The 14,805-nt window shown below is 34.2% G+C and overlaps 1 protein-coding gene across 1 annotated transcript; it reads left to right on the top strand.

The window, feature by feature from the left end:
* Positions 1-13,564: 13,564 nt before the first annotated feature.
* LOC131649615 (protein MAIN-LIKE 2-like) lies at positions 13,565-14,400 on the top strand. The gene is made up of 3 exons (XM_058919366.1): positions 13,565-13,839; positions 13,926-14,016; positions 14,104-14,400. The coding sequence occupies exons 1-3, from the start codon at positions 13,565-13,567 to the stop codon at positions 14,398-14,400; spliced, it is 663 nt and encodes a 220-aa protein (XP_058775349.1).
* The last annotated feature ends 405 nt before the right edge of the window (positions 14,401-14,805 follow it).

Raw genomic sequence — 14,805 nt, 5'->3', positions numbered from 1 at the left:
GCAGAAGCAAAACCGATAAAAAAACAGTCCCGAAATGTAAAGATAAGTGCATGAGCAGCTCCGGAATCGTCAAAATAGTATAGTTACATGTAAAGAAGTCAACAAACGGATACATGGTTCAAAAGTTATGTACAAAATGAGAATATGCACCAAAATTGAATATGTACTATACTATTGAATAAAACAATCGGTACAAATTGAATAAAGCAAATTTGTCGGAATATGTATACTATTACCTTTATCACTAACGTCTCTTTCTTTTCTTGGTAGGATTGTGTTCTACGCATCTCTTAACAACGCGGACGGTTGGATTGATCCAAATACCCTCATTATGATCATTTCTAATACACGATTCATTCTCATTTTGATCGTTTCTTGTACAAGATTCAATGCCAACACCAATATCACCTTGATCTTCAATGTTTTCATCAACTATTTTGTTAGATAAAAGCACTATAGACCATTTCGTACTTGTCGGATCATTGACATAGAACACTTGTTTAGCTTGAGAGGCTAGAATGAAAGGCTCATCTTTGTACCCTACCCTATTGAGATCCACTTGCAAAAATCCTGACTTATCCATTCGTATGCCACTATTATTTTCAACCCACTTGCAACCAAATACAGGAATCTGAAACTTCGCGTAATCAAACACCAAAATGCGCTCGATAACCCCAAAATATGACAAATTTGCAAATTTCGGATTTAAGTCATTCGCACTTGATATGTGCATTGCTTCAGCTACCAAGGTAACACCACTATTTTGCATAGTACTTTTATCATCCTGTTCTTTGGTATAAAATGTGTATCCATTAATTGCGTATGCGCTATAAGAAAGCACAATTACACTTGGACCATAGGCTAAACATCTCAACCTTTCTGTTACTGAAGCAGGATCTGAACGATACTTTGAATAAATATGATCCCTAAACCACGATATGAAACTTCGATTGTGCTCTCGTACTATCCAGTTCTCATTTCTATTTGGATTTAAATCTCGGAGAACAACCTTGTACATTTCAACATACGGCTCAACCTCAATCTCATTGTGCAGAACATACAAGTGCGCTTGATCCCGTTCGACCATTGATACTGTCACAACTTTATTTCCAATTAGCCTTTTTCCTTCTTTTTTTTCGACAATATGAGATTTGGGGAGTCCAATTGATTGAACATTTGACAGATATTCAGTACAAAACTCAACCGCTTCTTCAACAACGTATCGTTCGGCAATACAACCCTCCGGTCGACTTCTGTTTTTCACGTACCCTTTTAATATTTTCATATAACGTTCAGCAGGGTACATCCATCTCATATAAGCTGGTCCGCACAATTGTGTCTCTTTCACAAGATGAACGACTAAATGAACCATTATGTCAAAAAACGAGGGAGGAAAATACATTTCAAGATCACATAAAGTAACAACTATCTCTTTTTGCAATGTTGGTAAGATCGCGGGATCGACCACCTTACTGCAAATTGACCTGAAGAAGAAACACAGCTTAGTTATTGCGCTGCTTACTTGTTCTGGCAGAATAGAACGTATACCTATTGGTAAAAAGTTTTCCATTATAACATGGCAATCATGCGTCTTCAAACTCTTTAACTTGAGGTCTTTCATGGACACAAGTCTTCTAATATCTGAAGAGTAGCCTTCTGGAACTTTAACTTCACTGAGGAACTTACACAGTGTTTTCTTCTCCTTTCTAGATAGAGTGTAAACAGCAGGTGGCAGATATGTTCGTCTTCCTTTCGTCACGGGTCCCAATTCAGTTCTCATTCCCATGTTTACCATGTCCTTCCTTATGTTGAGGTCATCCTTAGACTTTCCTTGTATATTGAGTAACGTACCTATGACGCTGTCAAATACATTTTTTTCAATATGCATAACATCCAGGAAATGTCTTACGTACAACGACTTCCAATATGGAAGTTCAAAAAAAATTGACTTCTTCTTCCACCCACCCTTGACAAGTGAATGTGCAAAAGGCTTGCCAAACTGAGTGCTCACTTCTTTCACCTTTTCAAAAATTTGATCACCTGACAAAAAAGGCGGGGCTGTACGATGTTCGGCCTTTCCATTGAATGCTTTTCTCCACCCACGGTAGTGATGATTAGAATTTAAGAATCTACGATGGTCGAGAAAGACATTCTTCTGACAAAGCTCCAATCGTGTCGTATCGGTTTCATCTTCACAAACAGGACACGCCTTTTGACCTTTATTGCTGTACCCGGATAGATTTCCGTATGCTGGAAAATCATTAATTGTTCCAAACAACATCGCCCTCAAGTTGAAACTTTCCTTCCTATACCCATCGTAAACCTCCACACCGTTCTCCCACAAAAACTTTAAATCTTCGATTAACGGTGCCAAGTATACGTCTATGTCATTCCCTGGTTGTTTAGGCCCAGAAATTAGCATAGATAACATCATGTACTTACGCTTCATACATAGCCACGGAGGTAGGTTATAAATCATAAGAATCACAGGCCATGTGCTATGCGAGATACTTTGAATACCATGCGGGTTCATTCCATCAGTAGACAATGACAACCGAAGGTTTCTTGCTTCTTTTCCAAATTCAGGATAATCAGTATCAACTTTCGACCATTGTGGTGAGTCTGCCGGATGTCGCAACTTTCCATCAATAATTCTTTCATCTGCATGCCAAGTCAAGTGTCTTGAATCGGTCTCACTACGATACATGCGTCTAAATCTCGGAATTATAGGAAAATACCATAAGACTTTAGCAGGAGACAACTTTTTCTTATATCGAGGGGCACCACATTTAGGACACTCATTCAACGCTGCATACTCGTTTCGAAACAAAACGCAATCGTTTGGACATGCATGTATCTTATCATAGCTCATGCCAATAGAGGACAACATCTTTTTGGCCTCATACGTTCGATTGGGAAGAACATTATCCTTTGGTAGCATATCTTTCATAAGGGCTAATAACTCTGTGAAACTTTTATCCGACCATCCATTGTCCGCCTTTAAGTTGTACAACTTTAACACCGCAGACAATCTTGTGAATTTTGAACAACCATCATACAACGGTTTCTCTGCATCGCTTACCAACCTCTCAAACATTTTGGGACAATCCGCAAGATCTTCTTCAAGCGCTTCTGCAATCTCTTCGACTCGATCGCAATCGTATGTGTCTGTGCAATCGTCGTTTGAAGCATACTTCCTATTACAACTCGACTCAGCATTCCCGTTACTTTTCTCACCATGCATTGTCCAACATGTATAACTTCTATCAATTCCAAACCGTAGTAAATGGGATGCCAACTTATTCCCGTCAACCTTACCCCCATAACAGCAACCCAGGCAAGGACACGGCATTCGAAGCGGGTCTTCGGAGTGCGCAACCGCAAACTCAACGAATTCCCATACCCCTTTCTCGTACTCTTTCGACAATCGGTTTGAATTCATCCATGTCTTATCCATGTCTTAATTAAGCTAAACAAATGCTTCTTGGTTTCTCTATCAGGTACTAAGGAATTCTGTCAAGATAATAAATATAGCTATCATCATAATAGAATACCTAATCAGAATACCCGATTTCTTAAAGAAGACATTACCTTATTTCAAGGTAATATAAGTCCACAAACCAAAAAATGGATTGAGAGACACTAAATTGAAATTAAATAGAACCATAAACAATAAACTATAAGCAGAAAACAACAAATTATAAGCAAGAAGAAAGGGATAGTAACCTGAGTTAGACTTGATGTGGGAGACGGGTAGGTTTGAATCGGCGTTGAACAAGTAGAAACCAGAGGATTCAAAGTAACTGTAAAATTAAACACAAACGATGCAGTTAAATACACCACTACTAACACAATATCAAAAAAATCCCAATATAGAACTCAATTATTTAAAATGATATGAAATCAATTATCAATTAGCTAGTAACTACAAACACCCGAATTTACAAAACCGAAATGCTCAAATATGTTTTGGCTAGATGCTTTATCTTTATCTTTTGCTATAGAAATAGCTTATAGATAGGCACTTATATGATATGCACTAATGCAATATAGTACTTAATTAAACTCGTAGACAATACACAAATTTCAGCTAGTTACTGATTATGGTCCATATTAATTGATCATTGAACAAAACTCATAGACAATACTTCTAATACTTCTTTGATTGAGCGTATAGAGTTGCAAAAAAGTGACTGATTGAATTGACTTAGTAAAATTAATATGATACATGAAGGTTAAACATTTAGCTAAGACAAAAGATGCATCTAAAAATATCACAGGGAATTAAACATATACTTAGAACAAGTTGATTACAATAGACATATGAACCTGAGCCAAACATACCTCAAACAAAGTGCAGAAGAAAACTAAAAGTAATTTGCACATTATCATGAGCTAACTAGAAACTAGAAAAGATAATTCTAATACTCTTAAAGATGATGTCCAAAATAACCGAAAATAACTACAATTTCATCTCTAAATCACAGAACTGGATAACTACAACATTGAAAACAAAGTCGGACATAAACGAAATCTTTTCCTATAGCTTTATCTTTTAAAACTAATATGCTTAAAGGTAAAACTCAGAATTGATAAACCACCATAGAGGGCTCAAAACATGCACTAATAAAACATCATTTGAATGACAAAATTGAGCTTAAAGAGGAGCAAAACACAACAACACAATAGTAGGCCAAAGTAAACAGAGAAAAATAAAGTAAAATGAGTAGTGATGCAATAACATGTGTATAGGAACCATGTTAGGATTCAAAGTAATGCATGTAAAATGATCCAAAAGAAAACTCATCAATGTCTAGTTCATACAGCAAATATATAGGGTTTTAGATTAAGAACTCAAATATCTAGGGTTTCAGAAGAAGGATAAATCAAGTTGAGAAACATACCTGTGATAATTTACTGGTAATTTAATTTGTAATAACCCTAGGCAGCGACGACGACGGCGACGAAGCAGGGACACCGGAGCAGCGAACAGAGATGAAGAAGGATACGGAGACGGCGACGGCGACGGCGAACGATTTGGAGAAGAAGCTCTGAGTTCGTTTCGTGAAAATACGCCCAAACAGAATACTGAATCTGTTCGTTTCTTCTTTTTTATTTTAATTAAAATGCCTATGAAAGCGCTTTGTAGAAAAGCGCTCTCGTACCCCCCCCTTTACCAGCGCTTTTAGAAAAGCGCTCTCGTACCCCCCCCCCTTTACCAGCGCTTTTAACAAAGCGCTCTCGTACCCCCCCTTTACCAGCGCTTTTAACAAAGCGCTCTCGTATCCCCCCTCTTTAGCAGCGCTTTCAAAAAGCGCTCTCGTACCCCCCCCCCTTTACCAGCGTTTTTTTCACCTGTTTTATAGTTTTGTTTTTAGCGCAACCCTATAGCAGCGCTTTTCATAAAAGCGCTTTCGTAGATGCGCTGCTAAAAGACAAAATTGGCGTAGTGTGATCAACCCATAACTTTCTTCACAAAGATTTTATCTCATGGTCCAGTTTTCAACCTTCAAAGTAATATTAGAGTTACAAGAGAGCATCACTATGTTGATTTATAGTTATAGCACTAAAAGATTAACCATCAATTACACGATAACAACTCTTACAGAGTGTTTCGCTGTCTCAATACTAAAATAACTCTAAGTGAATATTAAATTTCTAAGAAGAGAGTTAGAGTAAGAGAAAGAGTAATATTCATATTTACTGTGGGTTTTAAAGTGAACATAAGTCATCTTTATATAGTAAAAAATGTCGCTGAGAAAGGAAACATTTTTGGGTCGGATCCACATCATAATCAATTAGATTACAGCTCTAATGGACTATGACCTTGAAAGTAATAAACATTTTGCTGGATCTGAATCCTAGTTGATCAGAATGTTTTTGTAATCGTTTATTGTTAGACTTCATCCCATAATCGATTAGACTAGTCTCATAATCGATTAGTGGTAGAATTTTAGCTTCATAATCAATTGAGATTTGGTTTCAAAAGGGTTTGCACTAATTAAAGAGGTTTAAAAGAATTTTTTGTAAAATAAGAAGTTTAAAAAATAGTTTGTGTGTTCTTGTGCGTGCACATTTATCTTAGTACTTTAAGATCTAGACACTTAATATTACATATGATCTTATAAAAAATAAATAGAGCAAATAGAGCAAATAGAGCAAAGACATTGACGAGCTTCTTGCAATTGGTTTGATTTCTTAGTGAAGTTCTTTACCTTTTAATTATCTTTGCGCATATCACTAGAAACCTTCTCGCTTTTATATTTGTTTCATATTTCTTTCTTTACTCAACTAGATACACAGAGTAGTCAGTTTTGGCTTGAAATACTTAAACTTGTTTATTACGTTTTTGAAATGATTGTCTATAAATGAATCATGGGAAGACAACAATGTTATGTGAGTCAAAATTTGAATACAGAGTCCAAAAAAGACAATAATTTAAAATAAATATAATAAAAAATGAAAAATATATTTATAATTATAGTGAGTCATACAAAACTGATTAACTAAATACAAATATAAATTTTCTCAACTATCATGATCATCTATGTTAAAATTCAAAAATATGTTATTGTACGAAAAAAACATTAATATGTCTTAATTGCAAACAAACCTATAAAAATGTCAAATTATCAAACATATATTAGATGAACTTAAATAAATAAAATATATGAAATTAGATATATAAACTAAATTATAATCTAAATATATACGAACATGAAAATATTTATCATATATATTAAAACAGACCCAACATCTTATGTCACATAATTCTATTTTTGTCACATCATTAAAATTTATGCCACGTCAAATATATTTCTATGTGGCACCTCTAAAAATTATCTTCACTTTACAAAAAAGTTTATTTCTCTGTTTGATGCCATGGGTTCAACATCCAGTAACTACAAAAATCTATTAATTTAATAACTAATTACTAATAAATTCAATATCAAATATTTTACAAACTTTAAAAAATAATTTTTATATTTTTCTTGCAATCTTTTCACCTATTTCATCATTATTAATATATTCTTGAAAGATAAAATTAGTTATATCCGTCTACTAATAAAGATAAACTATTTAAGTCATATAATACAAGTTTTGTTTATAAAAGATAATACAATTATTCACATTCAAAAACTTAGTTGATAGATGAACATATAAAGTAAGACAAAAAATAAAGTATCAACCTTAAAAGATTTACACTAAAATTTTACATTCGAACGACTCAGACTTTATGTAACCAATAATCACCGTCAAAATTAAGATCTAAGATATATCTTTTTATTTTGAGAAGAATACATTTTTAATTTTGTACTTTATTTCTCAAATCATTAAGTTATATCATTAAATTTTATTAAGATTACGTGAATAACCTTATTGAAATAGAGAGTATTTTATATTTTAATCTTGGGTGAATTTGTCTCTCATTCATAAAATGATGAAGATTTAATATTTTTAAAAATATTAGAGTAAAACTGACCCCAACATCTTATACCATGTAGTTCTATTTTTTCCACATCATTAAAAATTTTGCCACGCCAAATATTTTCCTATGTAACACCTATAAAAACTATCTTCACTTTAGAAAAAAAAATTATTTTTCTACTTGATGACATGGGTTTAACACCCGGTAACTACAAAAATCTATTAATTTAACAACTAATGGCTAATAACTTTAATATCAAATAGTTTGATAAACTTTAAAAAATAGTTTATAAATATTTCTTGCAATCTTTTCACCTATTTCATCATTATTAATATATTCTTGAAAGATAAAATTAGTTATATCCATTTACTAACATAGATAAACTATTTAAGTCAATATGATACAAGTTTTGTTTAGAAAAGATAATACAATTAACTACTTAGAAAAATGAGGTTAATAGATGAACATATAAATTAAGACAAAAAATAAAGTATCAACCTTGAAAGATTTACACTAAAATTTTACATTTGAATGACTCAGACTCTATGTAAACAATCATCACCGTCAAAATTAAGATATAAGATATATCTCTTTATTTTTCAAAGAATACATTTTTAATTTTGTATTTTATTTCTCAAATTATTAAGTTATATCATTATATTTTATTAAGATGACATGAATAACCTTATTTAAATAGACGATATTTTATCTTTTAATCTTTGATGAATTTGGCTCTCATCCATAAAACGATGAAGATTTAACATTCTTAAAAATATTGGAGTAACACTGACCCCAACAACTTATGCCACGTAGTTCTATTTTTGCCACATCATTAAAATTTATGCCACGTCAAATATATTCTTATATGTCACCTCTAAAATATATATTCACTTTGCATAAAAGTTTATTTCTCTATTTGATGTCATGGGTTCAACACCCGGTAACTACAAAAATCTATTAATTTAACAACTAATTACATAACTTCAATATCAAATAATTTTATAAACATTAAAAAACAGTTTATATATTTTTCTTGCAATCTTTTCACCTATTTCATCATTATAAATATATTCTTCAAAGAAAAATTAGTTATATCTGTTATATTCAATATAGATAATCTATTTAAGTCAATAGAATACAAGTTTTGTTTAGAAACGATAATACAATTTACTACTTTCAAAAACTTAGTTGATAGATAAACATATAAAGTAAGACAAAAAATAAAGTATCAACCTTAAAAGATTTACACTAAGATTTTACATTCGAACGACTCAGATTCTATGTAACTAATCATCACAGTCAAAATTAAGACCTAAGATATATCTCTTTATTTTTCGAAGAATACATTTTTAATTTTGTATTTTATTTCTCAAAACATTAAGTTATATCATTAAATTTTATTAAGATGGTGTGAATAACCTTATTGAAATAGACGATATTTTATCTTTTAATCTTTGATGAATTTGTCTCTCATCCATAAATGAAGATTTAACATTTTTAAAAATATTGGAGTAAAAAAAAGAGAAAAGGAAATATAAAACAAAATTTTGAGTATGATGATTTGTTACATGGAGTCTGAGTCGCTCGAATATAGAATTTATCTCATTCATAAAATGATGAAGATTTAACATTTTTAACAATATTGGGAAAAAAGAAAGGAAATATAAAACAAAGTTATTGAAAATTTTGACTGTGATGATTGGTGATTTTTTTTCAATATCCAAGTTTTTCAAAAAAAATTCACAAATAACCGACATTTCAAAAATAATACGCAAATGACCAAAATTGTTTAAAAAAACACATTGTCACCAGGCCCTATGGCGACACCACTTGAATTTGGGCCAATTTGCCAGGCCTAGTGGCGACTTCTATTAAAATTGGGCCAAGTCACCATCTAGGGTGGTGACAACATTCAATATTTTTTGCCTACAAATATAAGCCCATTCCTCCACTAAAAGTCACTCATTTCTTCACCAATTTTCTCATTTTCTCTAAACATTCTTATTCATGGTTCAAATAAGGCCACCGTCATGTCAGCGCCACGCGTCCCGATCCTGAACCGGTTTATCTCAGAAGGGATGGGCATGTTGTTTTCTCTCCAATTAAACCCCCATGCCGGTTAAATTTTGGAACATTCATTCCTTTGACCAACTTAAGAGGACTCTGATGTCTTTTTAAAGGGGGAGTACAAATCTAGTGAAGTCATCAGAAGGATCCAGAGGCTTAGAACAAGGACCTCGTCTGAGACCGGAGAAAACGAACGTTGGTGGGATGACGTGGAAGGCGACGTTGATTCCGTTCTAATGATGCATGGATCAGATGACAGTGTTTTGTCTGTTGTAATTTCTTAGATTTTAATCATTTGTTGTGTTGTTGTTTTAGCCTTTGTGTTGTTGTTTTAATCGTTGGTTTTAGTTGAAATTTTTGTTCGTGTTATTGTTTATGTCGTTTGCCATGTATGTTGTAACTCATCTGACTAATGAAAAAAATATTCCATTTCATTGGTAAAATAAATTACAAAGAGCATTGAACCTAAAAACTATGTTGTGGAACTAGATCCACGATTGGGACACTTTTTCTTATTATGCCTGACCTGACGACATATACTACACTTCCTTTGCATTTTATCAGTGGCGTCCATTTCGGTTCTAATACGCTTGCTGTTTGGTCGACCGTTTTTATTTCGGTTCATTAAATCGTTGTGCCAAACAATTTCCCCGTCATAGAGTAGACAATATACCTCCATTGCTACCACCGAAAGTAATTTTCGTATACATTGAGCAACATTGATACCTGGTAAATCGTTGATACCAATGATAATGCATCAAAGTGAGTATGTGAATAGGCTACAATGACATGAGAGCAAGGCATACGATAGGTTTGAAATTGGCCGCAGCCGCACTAACAATCTGAGATTATGACCCGATACTCTTGTCTTGGCAGCCCCTGGTTGTGGTTAATTATTTCTTTGACACTGAAAGTATGGCCATGGCGGTCGAATTCTGTAACTCGAAGGGTGTTTCCTTTGGCAGATTCTTGCTGCACAAATTTCATACAGATATCGCTGTACACCTGCTGTGTCTGTAACACTGCATTCCACCGCTTAACTCTTGTGGCGAATAATGTTGCCACCCGAAAATAGGTTGCACTCACCAAAGCGGTTACAGGTAAGTTTTGTATGCCCTCGAAAACGTCGTTCATCGATTCCACAAGATTTGTAGTCACGTGGCCCCACCTAGCCCCATTTACGTACGACCTAGTCCACTTCGCTCTATCAATGTTATTAATCCACCTCCCCGCATCTGGATTTGACAATGTTATTTCACGGTTGTAGTATCAAAATCAAGGTTGGTTTAAGGCATACCCCGCGTTCACCAAATTGTTCTTCAAAAATTTATCTTTGATCTCTCGCATAAAATTGTGTGCAATATGCCTAATGCAGTAGACATACGTAGATGGGGGGTCGTGCCAACCATTTGCCAGATTATTTTATACACTGTCAATAGAAACGTGTCTGTTCGAAATCAAACATAGACCAAGTTGTGGAGCAACTTTAGTTTGGAGATTCTTGAGAAAGAAACTCCAAGCAATAGCTGTTTCTCCTTCTACCAGAGAAAAGGCTATTGGGAAAATATTACTGTTTCCATCTTGTGCAACTGGCATCAGTAACGTTCCTTTGTATTTCCTATACAACCAAGTTCCATCAATTTGAATAATCGGTTCGCAAAAACCAAATCCGATGATGCAGGGTCGAAACGCCTAAAAAATTCTATGGAATATTCCATTACCTTCGAGACGAGTTCCGTCTGGGGATTGTGCCGACAATGTCTCCAATATAGTAACCGTCCCAGTTGAATATAATTGAAGTGCAGCCAAGTAGCGCGAAAGTTGTTTGTAGGATTCCTCTCAATTGCCGTAGACCATTTCAATTGCTTTGGTTTTCGCTAATCAAGCCTTTCTGTACGATGGTCTATATTTGAACACAGAAACGCAATGGGAGATAATCGTCTTGACCTTCAGTGACGAGTCAGCATCTACGAGAGGTAATATGGTATGGCATCTGATGTCATGACTTAGTTTTCGATGACCTTGCGCCATATTAATGTTAACGTAAGTGTGGGCTTGAGAAATGGAACCTATCACCCAAGCATTAACTTTCTTTTTAATGATGCCATAAGCCTATATCAACACTTCGGGTTTCTGCACAAAATGACGCATCTATATGAATTCGAGCGATCAACACTGAAATCAATACAGTTTGCTAAGTGCCAATTTTTGATTGCTAGCATACAATCTTCCTTTGAACGGAATTTGTCACCCTTTTTTAACTCCTCGTCGGACCTCATATACGAGTCGTAGAACATATCCGACGATGGCTCATCCTCACCCAAGTTCAGGGTTGTAAAATGCGCTGGAGGTGAGTACGCATGCGCATCAGGTATTGGGACTTGTTCTTCATCTTCGGAATCACAGTTCACCATGTCATCAACCACATCTTCTACGTTAGTTTCTTCTTCGACGACATGTTTGGCATCTTGTTCATCGTCAACAACGGGATCAATAACCTGTGACTGAATATTTTGAGACGGTGCAATTTGTTCCAACACTATGTACAACTCCATATAATCATAACCATAATACTCATGGTTACGAAACATGTTTTGAACCTCTATGTCATATTGTATCTCTGACTGATAAAACTTGATTGAGTTGTTATCAAGAAAATGTGGTTGTTAGTAAAAAAAATTAGGAGACCGGTTGTCTAATTTTGGACTCTATTTTATTTTTTAGATACGAGAAATCGACTCTTCTATTTAGAGAAAAATGTGTAGAATTAGTGTTTCTAAATAGAAAACTGGTTGTGTCGCATTCGTAGGTCTCACCATTTCTGTGAGCTCGAACTTTGTATTGTGGTGTGGGTGCCATATTTTTTAGTGAATAAAGATGTGAATATGTGTGTCAATGGAGATGTGTTAAGCTTTGTGCATGAAGATGTGTTAATATTTGTGAGAGAAGTTGTGTATAAATAAATAATGCATGCAAGACACTTAATGGACAAGAAAATATATGCAAGAATCAATTTGGACAAGACTTATGCATGCTTGCTGCAAGCCTAGCGAATCTCTTCCACACTAGCCCTCTCTTTTGCATGCATGCAGTCTCGTTCATGCATGGTTCCCATGCAGTCTACAAGTCGCCAGCCAGAATGGGGAATACACTCATTTTTTGCACATTGTCGCCACCTAGAGTGGCGACTTCCTTCACATGCTGAAGACTAACACATCATGCACTTGTCTTGTCATCTTATTTTATACGTTTTTAATAGTTCAAAACGGTTATAAATAGTCGGTAACTCATATTCATTTTCATCATCACCAAACACTTTTCATTAGAGAATTGCAGAGCAAATCCACATTCTCTTCTTTTCAACATTTCAAACATGTCTCTTCTTACCATGGGTCAAGAACACCGGGGAACTATTGCTAACATTGCAACATACGTAACTTCATATTGTTTATATTGTTTACTTTATTCAATTATTTTTTATTACAGTATTTCATACTCTATTGTTTATACCGTTTATTATATTATTTACTCTATTGTTTATTTTGTTTACTATATTGTTTATTACTTTATTTATTACCTCTGTTATGTTTATTTTGTTTCTATATCTATATCTATTACTCTATTTCATACACTATATTAATTATTGCATGCATTTTTTTAGGATTTCGTTAGATTTCGGACTCGTTCACACTCTATGGATGCTCCTGACCTGTAGATTGTGCCTTACATTAAGCGTGCGGGATTCGTTCTTGTAATGAATTTGGTAAATACTACAATGGATACTAAATTCATAGTGGCATTGTGTGAACGTTGGAGGCCCGAGACTCACACTTTTCACCTTCAACCGGATGAATGTACCGTCACGCTGGAGGACGTGTACATGTTATTGGGTCTCCCAATTAATGGAAAAGAAGTGAATGGAAACGTTCAACAACCCAATGCTCTATGAGAGCAAATGTTGGGCGTAGATCTGGTCGACGTTGAACCTTTAAAATTCATTATGACCGCTTGACGTTGAACCATTTTTCGATCGAAGAGCAAAAAATAATGAAAACTAGATTTTATATTATGTTATTATTTGGTAACTTGCTATTTCCCGATGGCACGGGGAATAGTATAAATTTTATGTACTTGTGTTTGCTTGAGGATATTGATACCATCAAGACGTATAGTTGGGGTTATGCGGTTTTGGCTTACCTCTATAGCTCCTTGTGTAAAAATGCTAAAAAAGATAGTTGTAAATTTTATGGATGTGCATTCTTACTCCAAGCATGGGGATGGTGGAGAATCCCGAGGCTAGTCCCTGAAAACCCGCACATATTCGTCTTCCCGTACGCGTCAAGGTAAGTTAATGATGTTATTTCTTTTTGTATATTTATTCTATAAATAATTGTAAATAATTTGATTTATCTTTTTTTTATTTGTTTAGGTTTAATGCAACTGGATTGAATTATAGCCTAACGCCCAAAAACAAAATAATTTTTTATCGCCAACTCTTGGATCGTCTTCGATCACAAGATGTATTACCACAAACTTTCCATCTTCTAACTAAATTTGTAACATAAATAATCTTCTCTAATTTGTAATTTTTTTTTTTTACTTTGCAGTTTACTTGGAGACCATATTTGGAATTGGGCCATGAACCCAACGAAGCAGATGCAACTGTTTGCACAGCAAAAACGCCTATCATAAGGTTCACCACTGTGGAGATGCACCACAGTGACCGTGTCAAACTCCAATTCGGCATGCATCGAGAAATCCCGTGCCCCCCGATGTGTTTGGACCCTTGGCATCTTAAAAAAGTCAGCAACCAGTGGTACAGACAAAATTGGAAGTCATTCGCTAAGGACTTCCGTAAAATGTGGGGTCGGCGTTCCAAAAATGTAATTGTAAATAGAGATTAATATAATTGTAGACTTTATTATGATTAATGTGGGGCCCTATTATGATTAATGTAATTATAGTTTTTTTTATTAATATAAATTGGTAGTTTTATTTATTTAATATTATTTTTCTGAGTAAAATAATTTAACAATGTAAAATAAGTTAAGTAAAAAAAATAATGGTCAAAATAATTTAAGTTAAGTTAAGTAAATAAAAAGCAAAAGAAATGCACATTGTGGCCACTGGGCCTGGCGACTTGGCCCAAAATGTAAGAGAAGTCGCCACTAGGCCTGGCGAATTTGCCTAAATTATAGTGTTGGGCCTGGCGACAATGTGTTTTTTTTATAAAAAAATTTGGTCATTTGCGTAATATTTTTGAAATGTTGGCTATTTGTGAATTTTTTTTTGAAAAACTTGGATATTGA

Source organism: Vicia villosa, linkage group LG2, assembly GCF_029867415.1.
Source record: "Vicia villosa cultivar HV-30 ecotype Madison, WI linkage group LG2, Vvil1.0, whole genome shotgun sequence".
Taxonomy (NCBI): domain Eukaryota; kingdom Viridiplantae; phylum Streptophyta; class Magnoliopsida; order Fabales; family Fabaceae; genus Vicia; species Vicia villosa.
This window is presented reverse-complemented; position numbering and strand designations above follow the sequence as displayed.